Source organism: Priapulus caudatus, unplaced genomic scaffold, assembly GCF_000485595.1.
Source record: "Priapulus caudatus unplaced genomic scaffold, Priapulus_caudatus-5.0.1 Scaffold334, whole genome shotgun sequence".
Taxonomy (NCBI): domain Eukaryota; kingdom Metazoa; phylum Priapulida; class Priapulimorpha; order Priapulimorphida; family Priapulidae; genus Priapulus; species Priapulus caudatus.
In genome coordinates this window covers 185,253-202,968 of record NW_014577395.1, presented here as the reverse complement: position 1 = coordinate 202,968, position 17,716 = coordinate 185,253, and the positions used below count along the sequence as shown (strand labels likewise).

Here is a 17,716-nt window from a genome sequence, read left to right as displayed (position 1 = left end):
GGAGGAGGGGGAGAAGGGAGAAGGTGGTGGAAGAGGAGGAGAAGCTGGTGGAGAAGGAGGAAGGGAAGAAGGAGGGGAGAAGGGAGCTGGTAGAGGAGGGAGAGAAGGGAGAAGCTGGTGGAGAAGGAGGAGGGGAGAAGCTGGTGGAGGAGGAGGGGGAGAAGGGAGAAGGTGGTGGAGAGGAGGAGAAGCTGGTGGAGAAGGAGGAAGGAGAGAAGGAAGGGGAGAAGGGAGCTGGTAGAGGAGGAGGGGGAGAAGGAGAAGGGGATAAGGATGGGGAGAAGGGAGCAGGTGGAGGAGGAAGGGGAGAAGCTGGTGGAGAAGGAGGAGGGGGAGAAGCTGGTGGAGAAGGAGGAGAGAAGGAGGAGGGGAGAAGCTGGTGGAGAAGGAGGAGAGAAGGAGGAGGGGAGAATTACGACATACGCTTAACTAACAACTGCGAAACTAATTACTAGTATCACACTAACGCGCGTGCACTCGTACAACCCTGACTTACACTTCTCTGACTGTCTATACCAATCATACAGCCACACACGCTAACGCGTACCTTCGTATCTCACGCTCCTACGGCACGTTATACTCATAAAAGGACACTATGCGTGGCTCCTTTCCCTACTCACTATGTCTTTTTAATTTTCTAGCAATTGATTTCTTAGCACATTTATTGCTTTATTTATTGATATCATGCTCATGGCCAGTGCATTCCTTTTCTGTGCCACTTTACCGGCTACGAGTTTCTGACACGAGGAAATTATCACTGGACTCTAGCATGCAACCAAGCAACGTAAGAGGCAGATTGATCCTGTACTAGTTCACTAGCGCGCGCTCTCACGTAAGTGGTCAATTAAGAAGCGACGGCTCCCGGACGGCTCCACTTACGCGTGTTTGTTCTGAAATACAAAGCATCTAATGGAGTATGGTCTTTCGCAGTTACTCTAGTAGTTAGAGTGGACGGGTGAATGAGTAGCGCGGGTGGGGAGGGAGTGGGTGACAGTGTGTGTGCTGGGGATAGCTGCGCGTTGATGGACGGCAGTGTTTGGTTGGGTTGCGGGAGCAGCTTGTAGGTTGACCAGGTTATGGCCAGCTCACATGTAAAAAGAGTCGGGACATGAGGGTGGGGGTAGGGGCAGGGCGCGTGTGTGAGGGCACGAAGGTGCTTATGGCCATTAGAGTAAAGGCAACGTAAGGCAAAGTGTAACGTAAGGCAAGGCCTTAAGCTTAAGGCCAAGAGCTTAAGGCAACGTTCATGTGGGAGGGTATAAGGGTGAGTCATTTCCTGTCATAACAAAAAATAAAAATTAACCAAGATAGCTCTACAAGGGTGAGGTTAGGATTAGCATGCATGTTGGGGACAGCACGTGCTGGGAAAAGTGAAAGCACTATGAAGGAAAGGTAGGAGCAGCAGGAGGCTGGGTAGGAGTGGGATGGGCGGGGAAGCAGCAGATGGTAGAAGTGGCAGCTTGTGAAGGGCAGCTAGAGGAGGCTGAAAGGGTTACACAATGCTGGTGGGGGAGGCAGGGTCGTGGCAGCAGAGAGGTGCAAGCCGCTGCATAACATGGGAGGGTGGCATTATACCATCTTATGTTATTACTGTTCATGGAATTGAATACAGGACTGTCTGAACTTGGAACTGCGCATATACACGTTTAGTTGCACCAGGAACTACGTGCATGTTTAGTTGCACCAGGAGCAATATACATGTTTGCTTGTACCAGGAGCTATATACATGTTTGGTTGTACCAGGAGCTATATACATGTTTGGTTGTACCAGGAGCTATATACATGTTTGGTTGTACCAGGAGCTATATACATGTTTAGTTGCACCAGGAGCAATATACATGTTTGGTTGTACCAGGAGCTATATACATGTTTGGTTGCACCAGGAGCTATATACATGTTTGGTTGTACCAGGAGCAATATACATGTTTGGTTGTACCAGGAGCTATATACATGTTTAGTTGCACCAGGAGCTATATACATGTTTGGTTGTACCAGGAGCTATATACATGTTTGGTTGTACCAGGAGCTATATACATGGTTGGTTGTACCGGGAACTATATACATGTTTGGTTGCACCAGGAGCTATATACATGTTTGGTTGTACCAGGAGCTATATACATGTTTGGTTGTACCAGGAGCTATATACATGTTTGGTTGTACCAGGAGCTATATACATGTTTGGTTGTACTAGGAGCTATATACATGTTTGGTTGTACCAGGAGCTATATACATGTTTGGTTGTACTAGGAGCTATATACATGTTTGGTTGTACCAGGAACTATATACATGTTTGGTTGTACTAGGAGCTATATACATGTTTGGTTGTACCAGGAACTATATATATACATTTTTGGTTGTACTAGGAGCTATATACATGTGTGTTTTTTTGTCGTATCAAGAAATATATACATAGTTGGTTGTACCTGGGTGAGCAGCTGAGGTCTGCAGCAGTATGGCAGCTACATCAGGAGAGCATGGGCTGGAAACCACCTTCACACCATCAGCTCCATCAAACACCTCTGCAGGCGGAGACGAAACAAGATTCGGAAACTTTCTCCTCCAGAGTGGTTCTGTAACAGATGCAAAACTGGGTTGTCGAAGAGATCTTTAGATGGTTATTGTTCCGCCATGAGCTATAAACAATCATTGATCTGCACAACGAGTCAAGGATTATTCCTTTTGTTGAAGACCAAGGTGTTACTCTTCACATGGGACACTTTTTCGATATTTTTTAATAAAGTTATGTAAATCAAATACATTCACACCGAGTTACCATTTCCCTATAACAATTATAACATATAACATATGTGACACCTGTGAGAAGATCGATGACAGTGGCGTAGGTAGAAAACAGGTGAAGGCTATTGGCGGTATACACGGTGGCATCCCACTGTGCGTAGCTACTGGTTCCTGCTCTCTCCTCTCCTGTCAGATCAAACCTGCTGATGTTGAGCTTCCAGGCATGCAACTCCTGTTACCATGCATCTTACGTTATTGAGCATGGCACAACAATTCTCAATAATAATGACAACAAGGTACACCTTAATAAATTTGATATGATATACACTCTTGACAACAATAGCAACTCTCTGCATGTTATTATATATATATATATATATTTATTTATTTAGTATATATATATATATATATTATTATATTATATATATATATATATATATATATATATAGTATATATATATATATATATATATATATATATATGCGTGTGTGCGTGTGTGTAGCATAGGTAAATTGACAGAAATGTGTGACTTCATATTGAATTTAGGATTAAGGAAACGAATGAAATAACAGAATAAGTATGAATTTATTATCAATAAAGTAGGTCCAAATATGTTTGACTGTCACACTCTATTATACTTGGTAAATGATATACCGTGGCAAGTTCAAAGCGGAATTCCCTGGAACTGGTGGCATTGCTGATAGTGATGAGAGGGCTCAGACCAAGGGAGGTGTACTCTGTGAAAAGCTGTATTCTCGAGTTTTCAGTGTCATTGTCTGGGTCATACAGCTGACACAGGACAACCTGGGAGGAAGAGAAGGAAATTATTATGCCAAGGACTAATGCCAGTTATGGGACTAATCAATTTGGTAACATCCCAGTTGGCCCACTCCCATTTCGCCTACTCCCAGTTCGCCTACTCCCATTTCGCCTATTCTCATTTCGTCTACTCTCAGAATTGGCAATATTCCCATTTCGCCTACTCCCATTGTTTCATTTTTATGATACTGTATTTTCTATTTTTGTCAAGTTGTGTTCTCATAATTTGTACCTATATTTTCTTCTGGTTCCTGTAGTCTATGTATGCAGGGGCGTCACAGCCGTAGGGCTGCCGTAGCAAAACGCTACGGGCCCCCAGCCTAAAGGGGCCCCAAACTTTTAAAATATCCTCAGAATGCTGGAAATAGCATTTTAGAGCATCTAGATTTCAAATCCGAGACCTGAGATTTTGAGCGTAGACAAATTGGGAGTAGGTGGAATGGGTGTAGGCCAACTGGGAATTTTGCTGTAGGCAAAAATGGGAGTAAGCCAACCGGGAATAAACCAATCATGGTAACATCCCGCATCATCATCATGCGGTCAACATGCAGTTATCATGCAGTATAACTGTAACTGTTAGTGTTAGTAATTGTTGAGTCTGTTGCAGAAACACAAGTAGTTACATCAGACGTCATAAGCCATGATTCATGAAGTTTAGTTTTAGGCCTAAACTGAGTAAACATTTGGCTCACCATAGACACTGAATCTGTTGCCAGGTATAGCCTGTTCATTGCCATGCCCGTGGTGATCGTGTCATCAGTTGTCAAGTGGAATTGAATACTTAGAGCCCTACTACATACTTTAAGGACCAATATTAAGAAGGACATTAGTGTAACGTTACTCATCATAAAGAAGTCCTAGGCTAAACTTTAACAAGCCGTGTGATTTTCGTAAATTAGTTCTACAGCTTAAGGACCTCGATAACTGGAAATAGTTCAAGTTTCCTAACTAATCCTATTCCTTCCTATTCTAATTAGTTCCCAATTGTGTCACATTTAGTGGCTAAGTAAACTCATTTCCTTGTTGAAGTTGGTGTGCGCTAAGCTGACGATTTTGTTTGGTGAAAACTGAAATGGGTATCAATAATTCCGGCAGAGGTTCCGGTTTGCTTTCTACAGGCTACTACAAGGTGCCGCCATCTAGTGGCTGAAAAAAATTACATTCATGTCTGAATGTCTCGTAAGGCCGTACGATTCAATACACAAGTTATCAAGAGCGTATAAAGAAGGAAAATCTGCTTCTGACGTTATCACTCTTTATATGTTATTCTAACGAAATGGCAGGAGTAAAGAAGTGAAAGAAAAATAGAGGAGGAGATAATGGAAGGAAAGAGAGAGACTGCGGAAAGAATTGGCACAGAGTAGGATTAATCGAGAAATATCTGGAATTTGGGCTCTGGTCAATGCACAGGTAACTAACTTCCTGCATGCAATACAATGCGAAGACTTCTGATCTGTGAGTGCACGGGCAACGAAACCCTGTCAAATATACCATCAATTAAGATAGGCGGGGTTGTGGGTTAAACTGAAAGTACCTAAGATCACCTAAGTGCCATACTCTCGCTTTAATTCTAATTAATAATTATTTTAATTATGCTAATTTAATTCTAAGATAATTTACTGCTACGTGTACAGACATTTCGATGTTATGCAAGGTTTTGTGATTGCTATGTAAAATCTTAATATCAAATATATTTTAGAAATGAATTTATTTCTATGTTATGAATCTAGCATGCCATACTAGATACTACAAAACAGAATGCAGCATTGAGAACAAATTGGTCAAATATCTATCCCCATTAGTATTTGAAATGGCACATATTAACTATCCAACACACGTGTCTAATAGAAACTGATTTCTAACACCATAAATCCAAATATAATTATTATGACCTCGGGAAAACGTTTTACGAAACACAGATTTGCACGCTTTTCCCCCTTCATTCATACACTTCAAAACATACTTCATGTGACATTACTCATATATGTTAAGCACTAGCTCATAAAAATGTTTTCAGGCAACTCCAAAATTTATCCTCAAACATAATTCAATTCAATTCACGAAACATTTAGCCAACATCGCCGCGTTCCCGCCTCCTCACACCAACTCCCTGTGCGTCTTGTTCTCGTAAGTCTTGCGCTTGTACTTCTTCACCTGCTTGTGGCGCTCACGCGGCTCAATGATGCAGCGTCGCCGCAGGCTGCGAAAGTGCTCCTCCAGGAGGTGTCCCTCGGGTTTCAGCTCCCGCAGCGAGCCGGTCAGCTCCTCGCTCAGCTTCAGCGCGAGATCCGGCTCCTCGTAGCGCAGACGCCCGATGCGCGTCGGCTTGCCACGCTCGAGCTCGCGCCGCTCCGCCTTCTGCCGCCGCCGCTCCTCGATTGCTGCCGCCTCGCTCTCCAGATCCTTCCGGATGCTCTTCAGCCGATAGATGGCGCCGCCGCGTGTCCGCTCCAGCTTCTCGCTTGCCTTCGCCGCTAACTGGCGCTTGCGCTGCAGCTCCCTGCGACGCTGGCTGCGCTGCTTGCGGTCGTTCCTCGACGTTCGCGGGTTCGCAAAGACGCCCTCCGCGTCGTTGGCTTCTTCTCGCGCTGGCTGGGTTCCCTCCTGGTCGAAGAGCCCCTCGGACATCTCCTGCAACCAGGTGGCTTCCGTCGGAGCCTGGTCGACTGTGGGGAACATTCCCGTCGTCACTCTCTCGATGCGCGCGTCCTTTTTCCTCTTAGCAACCTCGACGACGAGCGCCCGCTGTAGCAGCTCTTGGTGATCGTCGACGGAGGGGTTGTAGGAGGCTCCGCCTGGTGGCACTTCAACCGCCGGCACGTCGAGCGGCTTTTTGTTCATGCGATCTGGTCGCTTCGGTAGCTTACGTTTTGTCACGCGCATGAAATAATCGTCGACGTCGTCGGATTCAAGTCCTACATTACTGTCCCATAGGTCAACACGCGCATATGGAAGTTTAGAAGACTCCTCCCTTTTCTGACTTCTCATGAGCCTTGCTTCGACGCTCTGCTGTATTGCCTTCTTTTTTGTTGGTTTTATGTAATTCGCTTCTATTTGTTTTTTAACAGGCAGCGATTTCCTCTTTAAACTGTTCTTTCTGCTACTTCTCTTTACTTGTGCGGGTTTAATCCTGCTATCAGGTTCAAGATTTTGAAAGCACCGAAGTTTTAAATTTTTTATGCCTTTGTTTTTTACTAGGATTTTTTCTGGGGGATCTATACACGGTAGTGCTTTGTCCACAACGAAAAGAGCTTCATCTGCTTTGGCTGATGCTAAACCACCTGCAATTGATTAAGACATTGATTTATAAATACAGCAGAATTTTTCAAACATATAAGCTAACACATTCGCGTTAAATTAACATTTAGGCATTCATTCATTACATCACATTTCACCACTGATATAAAACTGCATTGATTACTGAATACAATGGCGTATCTAGGGGGGGCAAGGGGGGCACGTGCCCCGGGCACCATGTTCAGGAGGCGCAAAAAAGGCAAAGGTAAAAAAAAATGCAAAAAGGCAAAGGAAAAAAAACAATCTGCCTACTAAATGATATCTTGAAATAATTCAATCCTTTATTTGACAAGTTGATTACCCAGGAGCGTGTACAGGGGGGGGGGGGTCCAGGGGGTCTGGACCCCCCCCCTGCTCGTGCAGAAAACGCATCTTAGGGGGTCTAATTTCAAAAATTCCCCAGACCCCCCCTTAGACCCCCCCTGGTACAAATCCTGTACACGCCCCTGTTACCTGGACCTGGGATAGTAGCTGTAGTTTAGAAGTATTGACATCCTAATCTGAGGAACAACCGAAAACTCAACATTCCATTTTTTTTCTTCATTTTTTTCATTGGCGTCAGAAGTTGGAAAGGGCGCAATTTTAGCACTTGCCCCAGGCGCTGTTTCTCCTAGATACGCCTCTGACTGAATATGCATGTAACTGTTATTACTAAAAATGTTTGTTAAAAACCATCATCAGCGAATAAAAAACATGATGAGATGGCATCTCAAACAGTGTTTCCCCTGGCCAAAAATGTCTGTGAGGTGGTAAACTTTGTGCGTGTGCATTTGCGCGTTTCGAGGTCCTAGCAAAGCGAGCACTGCAGGTGCTCGCCTAGCTCTAGTACTATAGCCCGCGTTCATTAACTGCCGCAGGGCTATTGAACATTGTCAGCTCGATTTCGCTACTGCATTTGGTCCCGATTGGTTCCACGAAAAATGGCTCAGAAAACGCAAAATGATCGGGCTTTTTAACACTTATTTATCTACATGGACATCTCACCTATCTTTTTGAACACTTTCCACAACTATTAAAGGCATAAATACATCGTGTAAAGTTGTGGAAAGTGTTCAAAAAGATAGGTGAGATGTCCATGTAGATAAATAAGTGTTAAAAAGCCCGATCATTTTGCGTTTTCTGAGCCATTTTCCGTGGAACAAATCGGGACCAAATGCAGTAGCAAAATCGATCTGACAATGTTCTATAGCCCTGCGGCAGTTAATGAACGTGGGCTATAGTACTAGAGCTAGTGCTCGCCCAGCTAGGGGGGTCCAGAGGAACAAAATTATTAAATGTGAAAAAATTAGAAAAAGTTATGCAATTTAGTGCATTCTAAGCTCTTTTGGTGCATTATAAGCACTGTTATATGGAACAAGTGCCGCGGAGCGACAGCGCTCATCTAACGTCTACTGCGGTGACTCTGTGGTGGAGTGGTGGGATTCTAGTAAACCCTGTTAGTCCCAAATGTGTTCACATACGTGCCGAAACAGTGAAGCACAGAGATGGTATCAGGAACCTTCTCAAAGGAATGTTTGTTGGGATCGTTATGAAAGTTGCCACGAGATGGTGCGTACGTTTAAGTGTCTTCAGATTAGAAGATGGAAGCTCCCCATTGTTACGTAGTAGCAACAACTATTTGCAAGACAGAATTGTAAAGCACTCATCCATTTACCTACGCAAGCCTACAGGCTAAAATAGAGAGCTGCCACCTGTAACTAATTAATGCAGGCAAAAACTACACAGTACTATCACCACATGCACTAGCAGTGGCCACTGGCAGTGGCAATAAGTTACATGTAACACACCTGACAGTACAGAATGCCATAGACAATTAACGATTTAAGGCAGGCAATAAACCTTCTTCAAAGACAAAATTTAGCTTTTGAAAATTTCACTGGGGGCGACAAATTGTGCCTCATACAGCCAGGCAATGTATAGATTCACTAGCAAACACCTATGCAGTCAATTCTTATCTACAGTAACAGATCCATCGTGTTTTAACCCTCCTCTGAAGGTCAAAAAGGTTAATGCCGAACAACTTCACTCTTCGGCATGGTCAGCAGAAAGTACATTTTCATGGTCATTGTTTCATTTCAATAAAGCCATAAAAATGCTTGGTCCACGCGCTGAAACAAATAAAGTTTTCAATCGCACTCGTCAAGACCATGTGCCTCAGAAAATGTCTAAAATCTGCCCTGTGCCCCATTGACCTTTGACCCTGTGACCTCCAATTGCGACGCACAGTGATGGTTTTCCTACCATGATGATGATGCTATATACATAACTATACACCGACTATCACGAGCCTAGGTCGAGCCGTTACGGTTTAGATTTGTGCCGCAATTCTGCATTTCCTCCCTATACCTTAAGTTAAGGAGGGAATGTTCCCCCTTCTTTTACACCTCTTGACCTTTGACCCCCAGCTTCGACATCCCAACTCGTTTTCGGATTACCCCCCCACGTCCCAAATATCGTGACCGTCTGTCGAGCGGTTAAGATTTGTGCCCAACTGTTGACGGACGGACGGACGATCATATGCGATTCTACAAGCTGCACCTGACTACGTCAGATGAGCTAAAAACAGTGATTTTCGTCAGCAAGGCAATGTTTTGGGCAGATTTCTGTGTGGCGGCTGAGAATGTGAGTGATGCGGCCCGCCTCGCTCGTGTCAATGCAGGTAAAACACTGACAAATATTAATGACAACCCAAACATCCAGACCCTTGATATTTCACTTCCTGGCCATGTATTTATTTGAAACCTCAATTAGCTAGATTTTGTACATATATGCTCATACCTGTTCTCTCTTCCAACCTTTGTCCCTCCAAGTGCTCTTCAATCTCGTGTATGTTAGCCTTTCTCCAGTTCTTCTTCTTATTTTTAGCAAACTTTGGCTTCTTCTTTCTTGTTACCAGTTTGTCTGCCATGATCCCTACTTAGGCAGCGATCTTTACAAGTTACGATTTTACAAGCTGCTGATGAAGTCAGTCCTGATGAATGGCGAAGTCTGTGAGCTAAAAAATATCAACACATTTTACTAACAATCTAACTTACGACAGGAACATTGCTAAAAATATCATATCAAATATGGGGAACAAGTGCCAAGTGAAAGAAAGGCGGCAGGAAAGGTGTTGGCAATAGCAGTCATACAATTACAACCCGTGTTTTTTAATTTTGGAGTGCAATGATGGTGTAGTTTCGGACACAGGCACTTGGAGCGTTTCAACTGTAAACACACGCCGCCGCCATTGCGCGCACACTGACACATAAATATATAGCAGGTGAGAAAGCGCGATCCCAAAAATTCGCTCGACGCTCGCTGTATTTCTTACAATTTCAACACAAATACACATCAAACAGCTTCCATCTTTGCTGCTAATTGAAGTACAGTGTTCACTTGTTGTAGAAATATTATGTCTCACTTCAAAACCGAGCTGTGTCACGCGAAATCACACAAAGACTGTCAAAATTCTCGCGTTCGCTAGCACTGCGCACGTGATTGTAACAAGCTTAAGTACATGGCGGATGGCAGTGGCGCAAGAATTTCGACAGTCTTTGTGTGATTTCGCGTGACACAGCTCGGTTTTGAAGTGAGACATAATATTTCTACAACAAGTGAACTCTGTACTTCAATTAGCAGCAAAGATGGGCCATCCTGGTCGGCCCCGGTAGCCCTTACGATTTTGTCACCGCGCGCAATGCAAATAATCGCTCGACGAGTCGTCGATTCAAGTCCTAACATCCTGAGCTGTCGCCATAGGGTCAACCCACGCGCATATGACTTAGTTTTAGAAGATCCTCCCGCTTTGCTCTGACTTCTCAATGAGCCTTTGCTTCTCGACCGCTTGCCTGCTGTTATTGCCCCTTCCTTTTTCTTGTTGGCTTCCTCTATGTAATCCCCCGCTTCTATTCTGTCTTTGTGAAGCGAGGCGAGCCGATTTCCTCTGTGGTTGAAGACTGTTCTTTCTGGCCAGCCTCTCCTTAGCTCCCTGTGCGGCGTTTAATCCTGCTACCTCAGGTTTCAACATTTTGAAAGCACCGAAGCTTTTAATTTTTCACACTGCCTCTGTTTTTTTACTAGGATTCTTTTCTCGGGGATCTATACACTCCGGCTAGTGCCATTGTCCCACACACGAAAAGAGGGCTCTCATCCTGCTCCTTGGCCTGATGCTAACCACCTGCCAATTGATTCCTAAGCTACACTTGATTGTATAAATACCAGCGCCAGATCTTTTCAACCACACTATAAGCTCACACACCTTCGCCATTCCAAATTAATAGAACATTTAGGCCTTCAATGTCATTACATCACATTTCACCACTGATATAGCAATACTCCGCCCATTGCATACCTGACAATACTACAGTGGCGCCTATCCGCTAGGCGCGGGGCAACGCGGGGGGCCCCACCGTCCCCCCCGCGGCACGCCCATGCTTCCCGCCGAGGCCGCAAAAAAGCGCAAAGTAACCAAAACAATCGCACAAAACGCAAGGAAAAACAAAGCCAATCTGCCTACTAAATGCATATCTGAAATAATTCAAATCGCTTTATTCTGACAAGTTGATTACACCAGGAGCGTGTACACGGGGCGGGCGGGGGTCCAGGGCGGTCTGGACCCCCCCCCTGCTCGCGCAGCAGAAAACCGTCATCTCCTAGGGGGGTCTCATTTCAAACCATTCCCCAGACCCTCCCCTTAGACGGCCCCCCTGTGTTACAAATCCTGTTAGCACGCCCTGGTTTACCCTGGAGCGGCCTGGGATAGTAGCTGTAGTTTAGAAGTATTGGCATCCCTACATCTGAGGAACAACCAAAAACTCAACCACTTCTCCATTTTTCTTTCCCTTCCATTGTTTTTAATTGGCCGTCAGAAGTTGGAAAGGGCGGCAATTTCTTTAGCCACGCTTGCCCCCAGGCCGCTGTTTCTCCTAAGATATACGCCCCTCCTCCTCGACTGAATATCACTGTAACTGTTATTACTAAAATGTTTGTTAAACACCATCCGATCCAGCGAATAAAAACAATGATCGAGATGGCATCTCAAACACCTTCCTTCCGCCTGGCCAACCAACCAGGTCTGTCGAGGTGGTACAACTTTTGTGCGTGTGCATCCTTGCGCGTTTCGAGGTCCTATGCAAAGCGCACACTGCTAGGTCGCCTCCCGCCTAAGCTCTCAGTACTACTCAGCCCGCGCTTCATTAACTGCCGCAACTGCCCCGCAGGGCTATTGAAGCCATTGTCACGGCCTCGATTTCGTTACTGCCTTTCGCGTCCCGATTGGTTCCACGAAACACTGCGCTCGAAAACGCCAGACAATGATCGCCGCTTGTTTACACCACTTATTTATCTACACTGGACATTCACCGTTATCTTCTTTGAAGCCGACTTTCCACATCTATTACAACCGGCCATAAATACATCGCGTTGCTAAAGTTGTGGAAAGTGTTCAAACAAGATAGTTTGAGCATGTCCATGTAGATAACATATCAGTGCTTACAAGGCCGCGATCAATTTTGCGTTTTCGCCTGACCCATTTTCCGTGTAACCAATCGCGACGCCAACCCATGCAGTAGCAAAATCGATCTGAGCAATGTTCTATAGGCCCTGGCGGGGCAGTTAATGAACGTGGGCCTCAATTAGTACTCAGAGCCTAGTCGCTCGCCCCAGCTAGGGGGGTCCAGCAGGAAGCAAAATTATTAACATGCTCGCCAAAAAATCTAGAAAAAGTTTATGCAATTTGTGGGGCATTTTAAGCTCTTTGGTGCATTATGAAGCACTGTTATATGGAACAAGTGCGGCGGAGCGACAGCGCTTCATACTAACTAACGTCTACTGCGGTGACTCCTGTGGTGGAGTGGTGGGATGTCTAGTAAACCCTGTTAGTCAATGTGTTCACAATACGTGGCCGAATACAGTGGAAGGCACAGAGATGGTATCAGGAACGGCTTCTCAAAAGGAATAGTTTGTTGGGATGTTATGAAAGTTGCCGACGAGATGGTGCGTACGTTTAAGTGTCTTCAGCATTAAAGATGGAAGCTCATTGTACGTAGTAGCAACAACTATTGCACGCAAGACAGAATTGGTAAGCACTCATCGCCATTTATACCTACGGGGCAAAGCCTTACAGGCTAAAATAGAGAGCTGCCACCTGTAACTAATTAATGCAGGCAGAAAACTACACCAGTACTCATCACCAATGGCACTGGCAGTGCGCCACCTCGGCACGCTCGCGCGCATAGCTCTACAATGTAACCACACCTGATCAGTACAGAATGCCATACGCAATTCATACGATTTAAGGAGCATAAACTTCTTCAACCACAAATTTAAGCTTTTGAAATCTTCACTGCGACATTGTACCTCCCTCCAGCCCAGGCATGTATCGATTCTACCCTAGCAACGGCAGCTCAATTCTTCTCTAACAGTCAACAGATCCATGTTTAACGTCCTCTCTTGAAGGTCCACAAGGCTTATCGCGACACTTATCTTTGCATGTCAGCAGAACAGTACACCTTCATCGGTCCCTTCTCAACTAAAGGGCCATAAAAATGCCTTGGTCACCCGCTGAACACCAACAAAAGCTTTTTCAAATCGCTCCCCGTCACCCGACCCATGTCGGCTCCAGAAGATGTCCTAAAATCTGCCGCCCTGGTGCCCCCCATTCGACCCTTTGACGCTGCGTGACCGCCCTCCCCAATTGCGCGCGGCCACACGTATCGGCCTTTTCTTACGCCACTACCATGCCCTATACACGACTATCACAAGCCTAGTCGAGCCGTCCTACCGATTTGCCGCAATGCTCCTGCATTTCCCCCTCCCCCTATACTCTAAGTTAAGGCAGGCACACCTCTCGCCCTCCTCCTTTCTACCCCTCTTCGACTTTGACCACCAGCTCTCGACACTCCAACTCGTTTTCCGATTCACCCCGCCCCCGACGTCCCAAATATCCGTGACCGTCCTCCTGTCGCAGCGGTTAAGCATCTGCTGGCCCCACACTGTTATGACGACGACCGGCAACGAATCATATCGCGCCTTCGCGCTCTACACACGCGCCTGCACCTGCACTACGTCCACGATCGAGCTATAAAAGCAGTGATCTTCGTCAGCAAGCCACGCAATGTTTTTGCGCGGCAGATTTCTCGTGGGCCGCGCTTCGCAGCAATGTGACCGTGATGCGGCCCGCCCTCGCTCCGTGTCAATGGCCAGGTAAAACACTGACAAATATCTCCAATGACAACGCGCCAAACCTCCAGACCCTTGGATTATTCACTTCCTGGCCATGTATTTATTTGAAACCTCCAATTACGCGCTAGATTTGTCAGCATATATGCTCATACGCTGTTCTCTCTTCCACCTTGTCCGCTCCAAGTGCTCTCAATCTCCGTGTATCGTTTAGCCTTTCTCCGGCAGTCTTCTTGCTTCCTTTCCCTTAGCCAAAACTTTGGCCTCTTCTTTCTTGTTACCAGTTTGTCTGCATGATCCTACTTAGACCTAGCCGCGCAGGCGATCTTTACAAGTTACCGATTCTTACAAGCTTGCGATGAAGTCATCCTGATGAATGGCCGAAGCTCCTCGTGAGCTACAAAATACTCAACGACATTTTACTAACAAATCTTAATTACGCACAGGAACATTCGCTAAAAATATCGCATATCAACCATATGGGGAACAAGTGGGCCAGAGTGAAGCCGAAAGGGCGGGCAGGACAGGTGTTCTGGCAATTAGGCAGTCATCTACAGTTACAACCCGTGTTTTTTAATTTTGGAGTGGCAATGATCGGTCGCTAGTTTCGGACCACAAGGCACTTGGAGCCGTTTCAACTGTAAAGCACAGCCCCCGCACGCCCGCCCGCCGATTTGCGCGCCGACAGCCCCTGACACATAAATATCCTAGCCAGGTGAGAAAGCGCGGCGATCCCAAAAATTCGCGGTCGACCGCTCGGCCTGTAAACTTTCTTCACGATTCTCAACACAAATCAGCACATCAATACAGCCTTCGCTCTTGGCTGCTAATGAAGTACAGTGTTCCCCCTTGGTTTCTGTCGAACTATTATGTCTCACTTCAAAACCGAGCTGTGTCCACGCGAATTCACACAAAGACTGTCCGAAAGTCTCGGCGCGTTCGCTAGCAACTTCGCGCACGTGATTGTAACAAGCTTAAGTACATGGCCGCGATGCGGTGACGCGACGAATTTCGACCAGTCTTTCGTGTGACTTTCGCCGTGCACCCACAAGCCTCGGTTTTGCAAGTGAGCACATCAATATTTCTACAGCCCCAACCGAGCAAGTGAACACTGTACTCTCAATTAGCAGGCAAAGCCTGGAACTGTGTCCGGTCGTATTTGTCGTGCGTGAAACTCCTTCGTAAGCAGAATACACGCCGACGCGGGTCGAGCGAATTTGTTGGGATGCGCGCTTTCCTCACGCCCCTGCTATATTACTTTATGTGTCGAGGGTGCGCCGCAATGGCGGCGGCAGTGTGTTTTCACAGTTGACACCAACGCTCCAAGGTGCCTGTGGTGTTCGCGCGATGCCGTAAATGTGTTTTCGCATGTAACGCTGCGGTGCTACACTAAATTGACTATTCAGCCGGTGCTACGCCAGTAAACCTAGGATTGTGGCATGGCATGAATTGGATGATGGTGGTTATAGGTGGTGCTGTTGTGGGCCCATGTGGGATATACGATACCTCAAACAAGCTTAGTAGCATGAGACATTGCGTAACTAAATACTGCGAGGTGCAGATATTCAAAGTTAAACTCACCTTTCTTACAGTGCGATAACGAATAAAATTCATAATACAATATCCAGTAGTAATGATGTATTGTACCATGGCAAACGTAACTCAAAACTTCTGCCGTCAGTCGCATGCTTGCGTGAGTCGCGCGAAAGAATAAATCGTAATCCATTATCACCATGATATTACGGATAGCCGTGAGATCAATGCACCAGTATGATACCTATTTTTTATTTTCGTACAATATAAACATTTATTAAAACGTTTAATAACTGAATAACTTTTAGCTGTAATCAACGCTCCATTTTATAAAATAAAAACTACAACTATGTGAAGAATCATGCGACTAGTTCTTTCACTCTGCTCTGCGAATATTGGCCGCGCCCGTCCATCACATAACGAATGGAAAAAGTCGTCTGCCTACATTGTAATCTGGCAAAAGAGATAGGCCAACAGTTAGGCCAAGTGAAGTCGTACAGTTTTGTAAAAGATACTTCGCGCAGTTATTACAGGACCATGTTCTGAATTGACCTACGTTTATTATATTACATCAGGAGGTCAGATAATAACACAAAAGGCGAGGAGTGTGCACAGTCAATCAAACCAACGCGCCGCCACATCGTCATTTACTAAGGCCTATACCTACCTACGAATTCTACTAACGCGTAACTCTCCAACTTGAGCTCAAATCGGCACACAGTGAACATTCGCCAATCCATCGTGCGAATCGTTTCTTCGTAGACACCTCCCCTCGCAATCCGAGATACAGCCTAAAACCGTACGACCCACGATTCCTCCATTCTTTGCCTTCAATCACAGGCGCCATTGCCGCGCCTATAATTCAAAACAAAACGCAGCTACCTAAACTGCCGCTTACTTCGCTCACTGAGCGAGGCCATGTGGCTCGCTGCGCAGATTAGGCAGCAACACTCGCGAGATAACCTTTGACGCCGGTACACAGCTAGCACAGGCCACCTTTGACATAGGCTGCATGCCTTTCAGCGGCCACGCACGCCAAACCAGCATGAATTAGCGTGTCCGAGTGTTGCGCTCGATCTCCAATCTCCCCGCAGCCACATCGGGCTACATTCACTTATCCGAGAGAGCAACAGCAGCGACTGGCGCGCCGTGTTGGCTAGCGCCGTTTTTGTCTGAATTATAGGCGCGCACTGGGCTGGGATTGATTGGCGCAAAGAATGGAGAATCGTGTCGTACGTATTTAGGCTGTATCTCCGGATTGGCCGGTGTCTACAAGGAAAGCGATTTCGCAGCGATGATTGCGAATGTACTGTGTCCGATTTGAGCTCAAGTTAGATGAGTTACGCGTAAGTAAATGCGTAGGTATTATACAGGGCTAGTAAATGAACGAAATTCCCTTGTTTATTGGATGTCACACTCGCTTCCTATTACTCTACTCCTGATTACATTTTATCTCTTGTTATTTTTATCGTGCGTGTTAATAGATAAGCTGTCTCATGCAGCATGGTGTGTTCTTGTTTGTCCCATTCATGAAGATCCGACATGTCTGCTCACATCTCTCCTATCACACTAACCGAGTTTTGCATTTGTGGCTAACTCCAGTCGACGAAGCAAGGTGATCGTTGTCGAGTTGCACTCGGAGTGCACAATAACTTGGTCTTAGTAGCCTGGCTATTTACGTAGGCGTCACCGCCGGGCCAAAGTCTCAACGTGGCATGCGGGGATTCGAGGGCGAGGCAAGCTGGAGCGAGTCTGCAGAAAAGGAAAAAAGCTCATCTAATATCAACCAGACATAGCTTGGGACGAGTTTGTATTAGCGTTTCTGGTTTATGAGAGGCAATGCTTTACTTGTGATCTGCATGCAATTTTGGTAGTAGTAAACAAGCAATAGTGAAGGACACAACACTGCCTGTCCCACATCAGAAATGAAATATAAAAATATCTATGGTTTTACTAACCGCTGTGGCTATCATTCCCTGCAGCCGAGGCATGGTCTTCGATTTCCTAAATGCCCCGGCAGTTTTCCTACACCCCTAACCCTAAACTCTAAACCTTTGTTTACTTGAGATAACGCTGAAATTAAAAACTGCCTGGCATTAGGAAATCGAAGACCGCGGCCCGGGAGCCCCGGTCAGATCATATGCCGGCTGCCGGCCATTTGCCACT

At 45.9% G+C, this 17,716-nt stretch overlaps 2 protein-coding genes across 3 annotated transcripts in view; both read right to left on the bottom strand.

Moving 5' to 3' along the window:
* LOC106809177 (cation channel sperm-associated protein subunit beta-like) overlaps positions 1–5,166 on the bottom strand; it is a 49,552-nt gene extending 44,386 nt beyond the window's left edge. Inside the window, exons 1-4 of the mRNA XM_014812165.1 lie at positions 4,252–5,166; positions 3,395–3,544; positions 2,815–2,971; positions 2,424–2,570 (exon numbers count right to left, since the gene is read on the bottom strand). Of these exons, the coding sequence (XP_014667651.1) occupies positions 2,424–2,570; positions 2,815–2,971; positions 3,395–3,544; positions 4,252–4,407 (610 nt within the window). The 5' untranslated portion in view covers positions 4,408–5,166. The remainder of the gene's footprint in view (positions 1–2,423; positions 2,571–2,814; positions 2,972–3,394; positions 3,545–4,251) is intronic.
* An 84-nt stretch (positions 5,167–5,250) lies between these two features.
* The window catches only part of LOC106809180 (glioma tumor suppressor candidate region gene 2 protein-like), a 13,604-nt gene continuing 1,138 nt past the window's right edge, over positions 5,251–17,716 (bottom strand). The window contains exons 1-3 of one of the 2 annotated variants that reach the window (XM_014812170.1): positions 15,599–15,664; positions 9,635–9,851; positions 5,251–6,840 (exon numbers count right to left, since the gene is read on the bottom strand). In XM_014812170.1, the coding sequence (XP_014667656.1) occupies positions 5,657–6,840; positions 9,635–9,764 (1,314 nt within the window). In that variant the 5' untranslated portion in view covers positions 9,765–9,851; positions 15,599–15,664 and the 3' untranslated portion in view covers positions 5,251–5,656. Of the gene's footprint in view, positions 6,841–9,634; positions 9,852–15,598; positions 15,665–17,716 lie in introns of those variants that run through there. The other variant, XM_014812168.1, reaches the window with a different exon arrangement.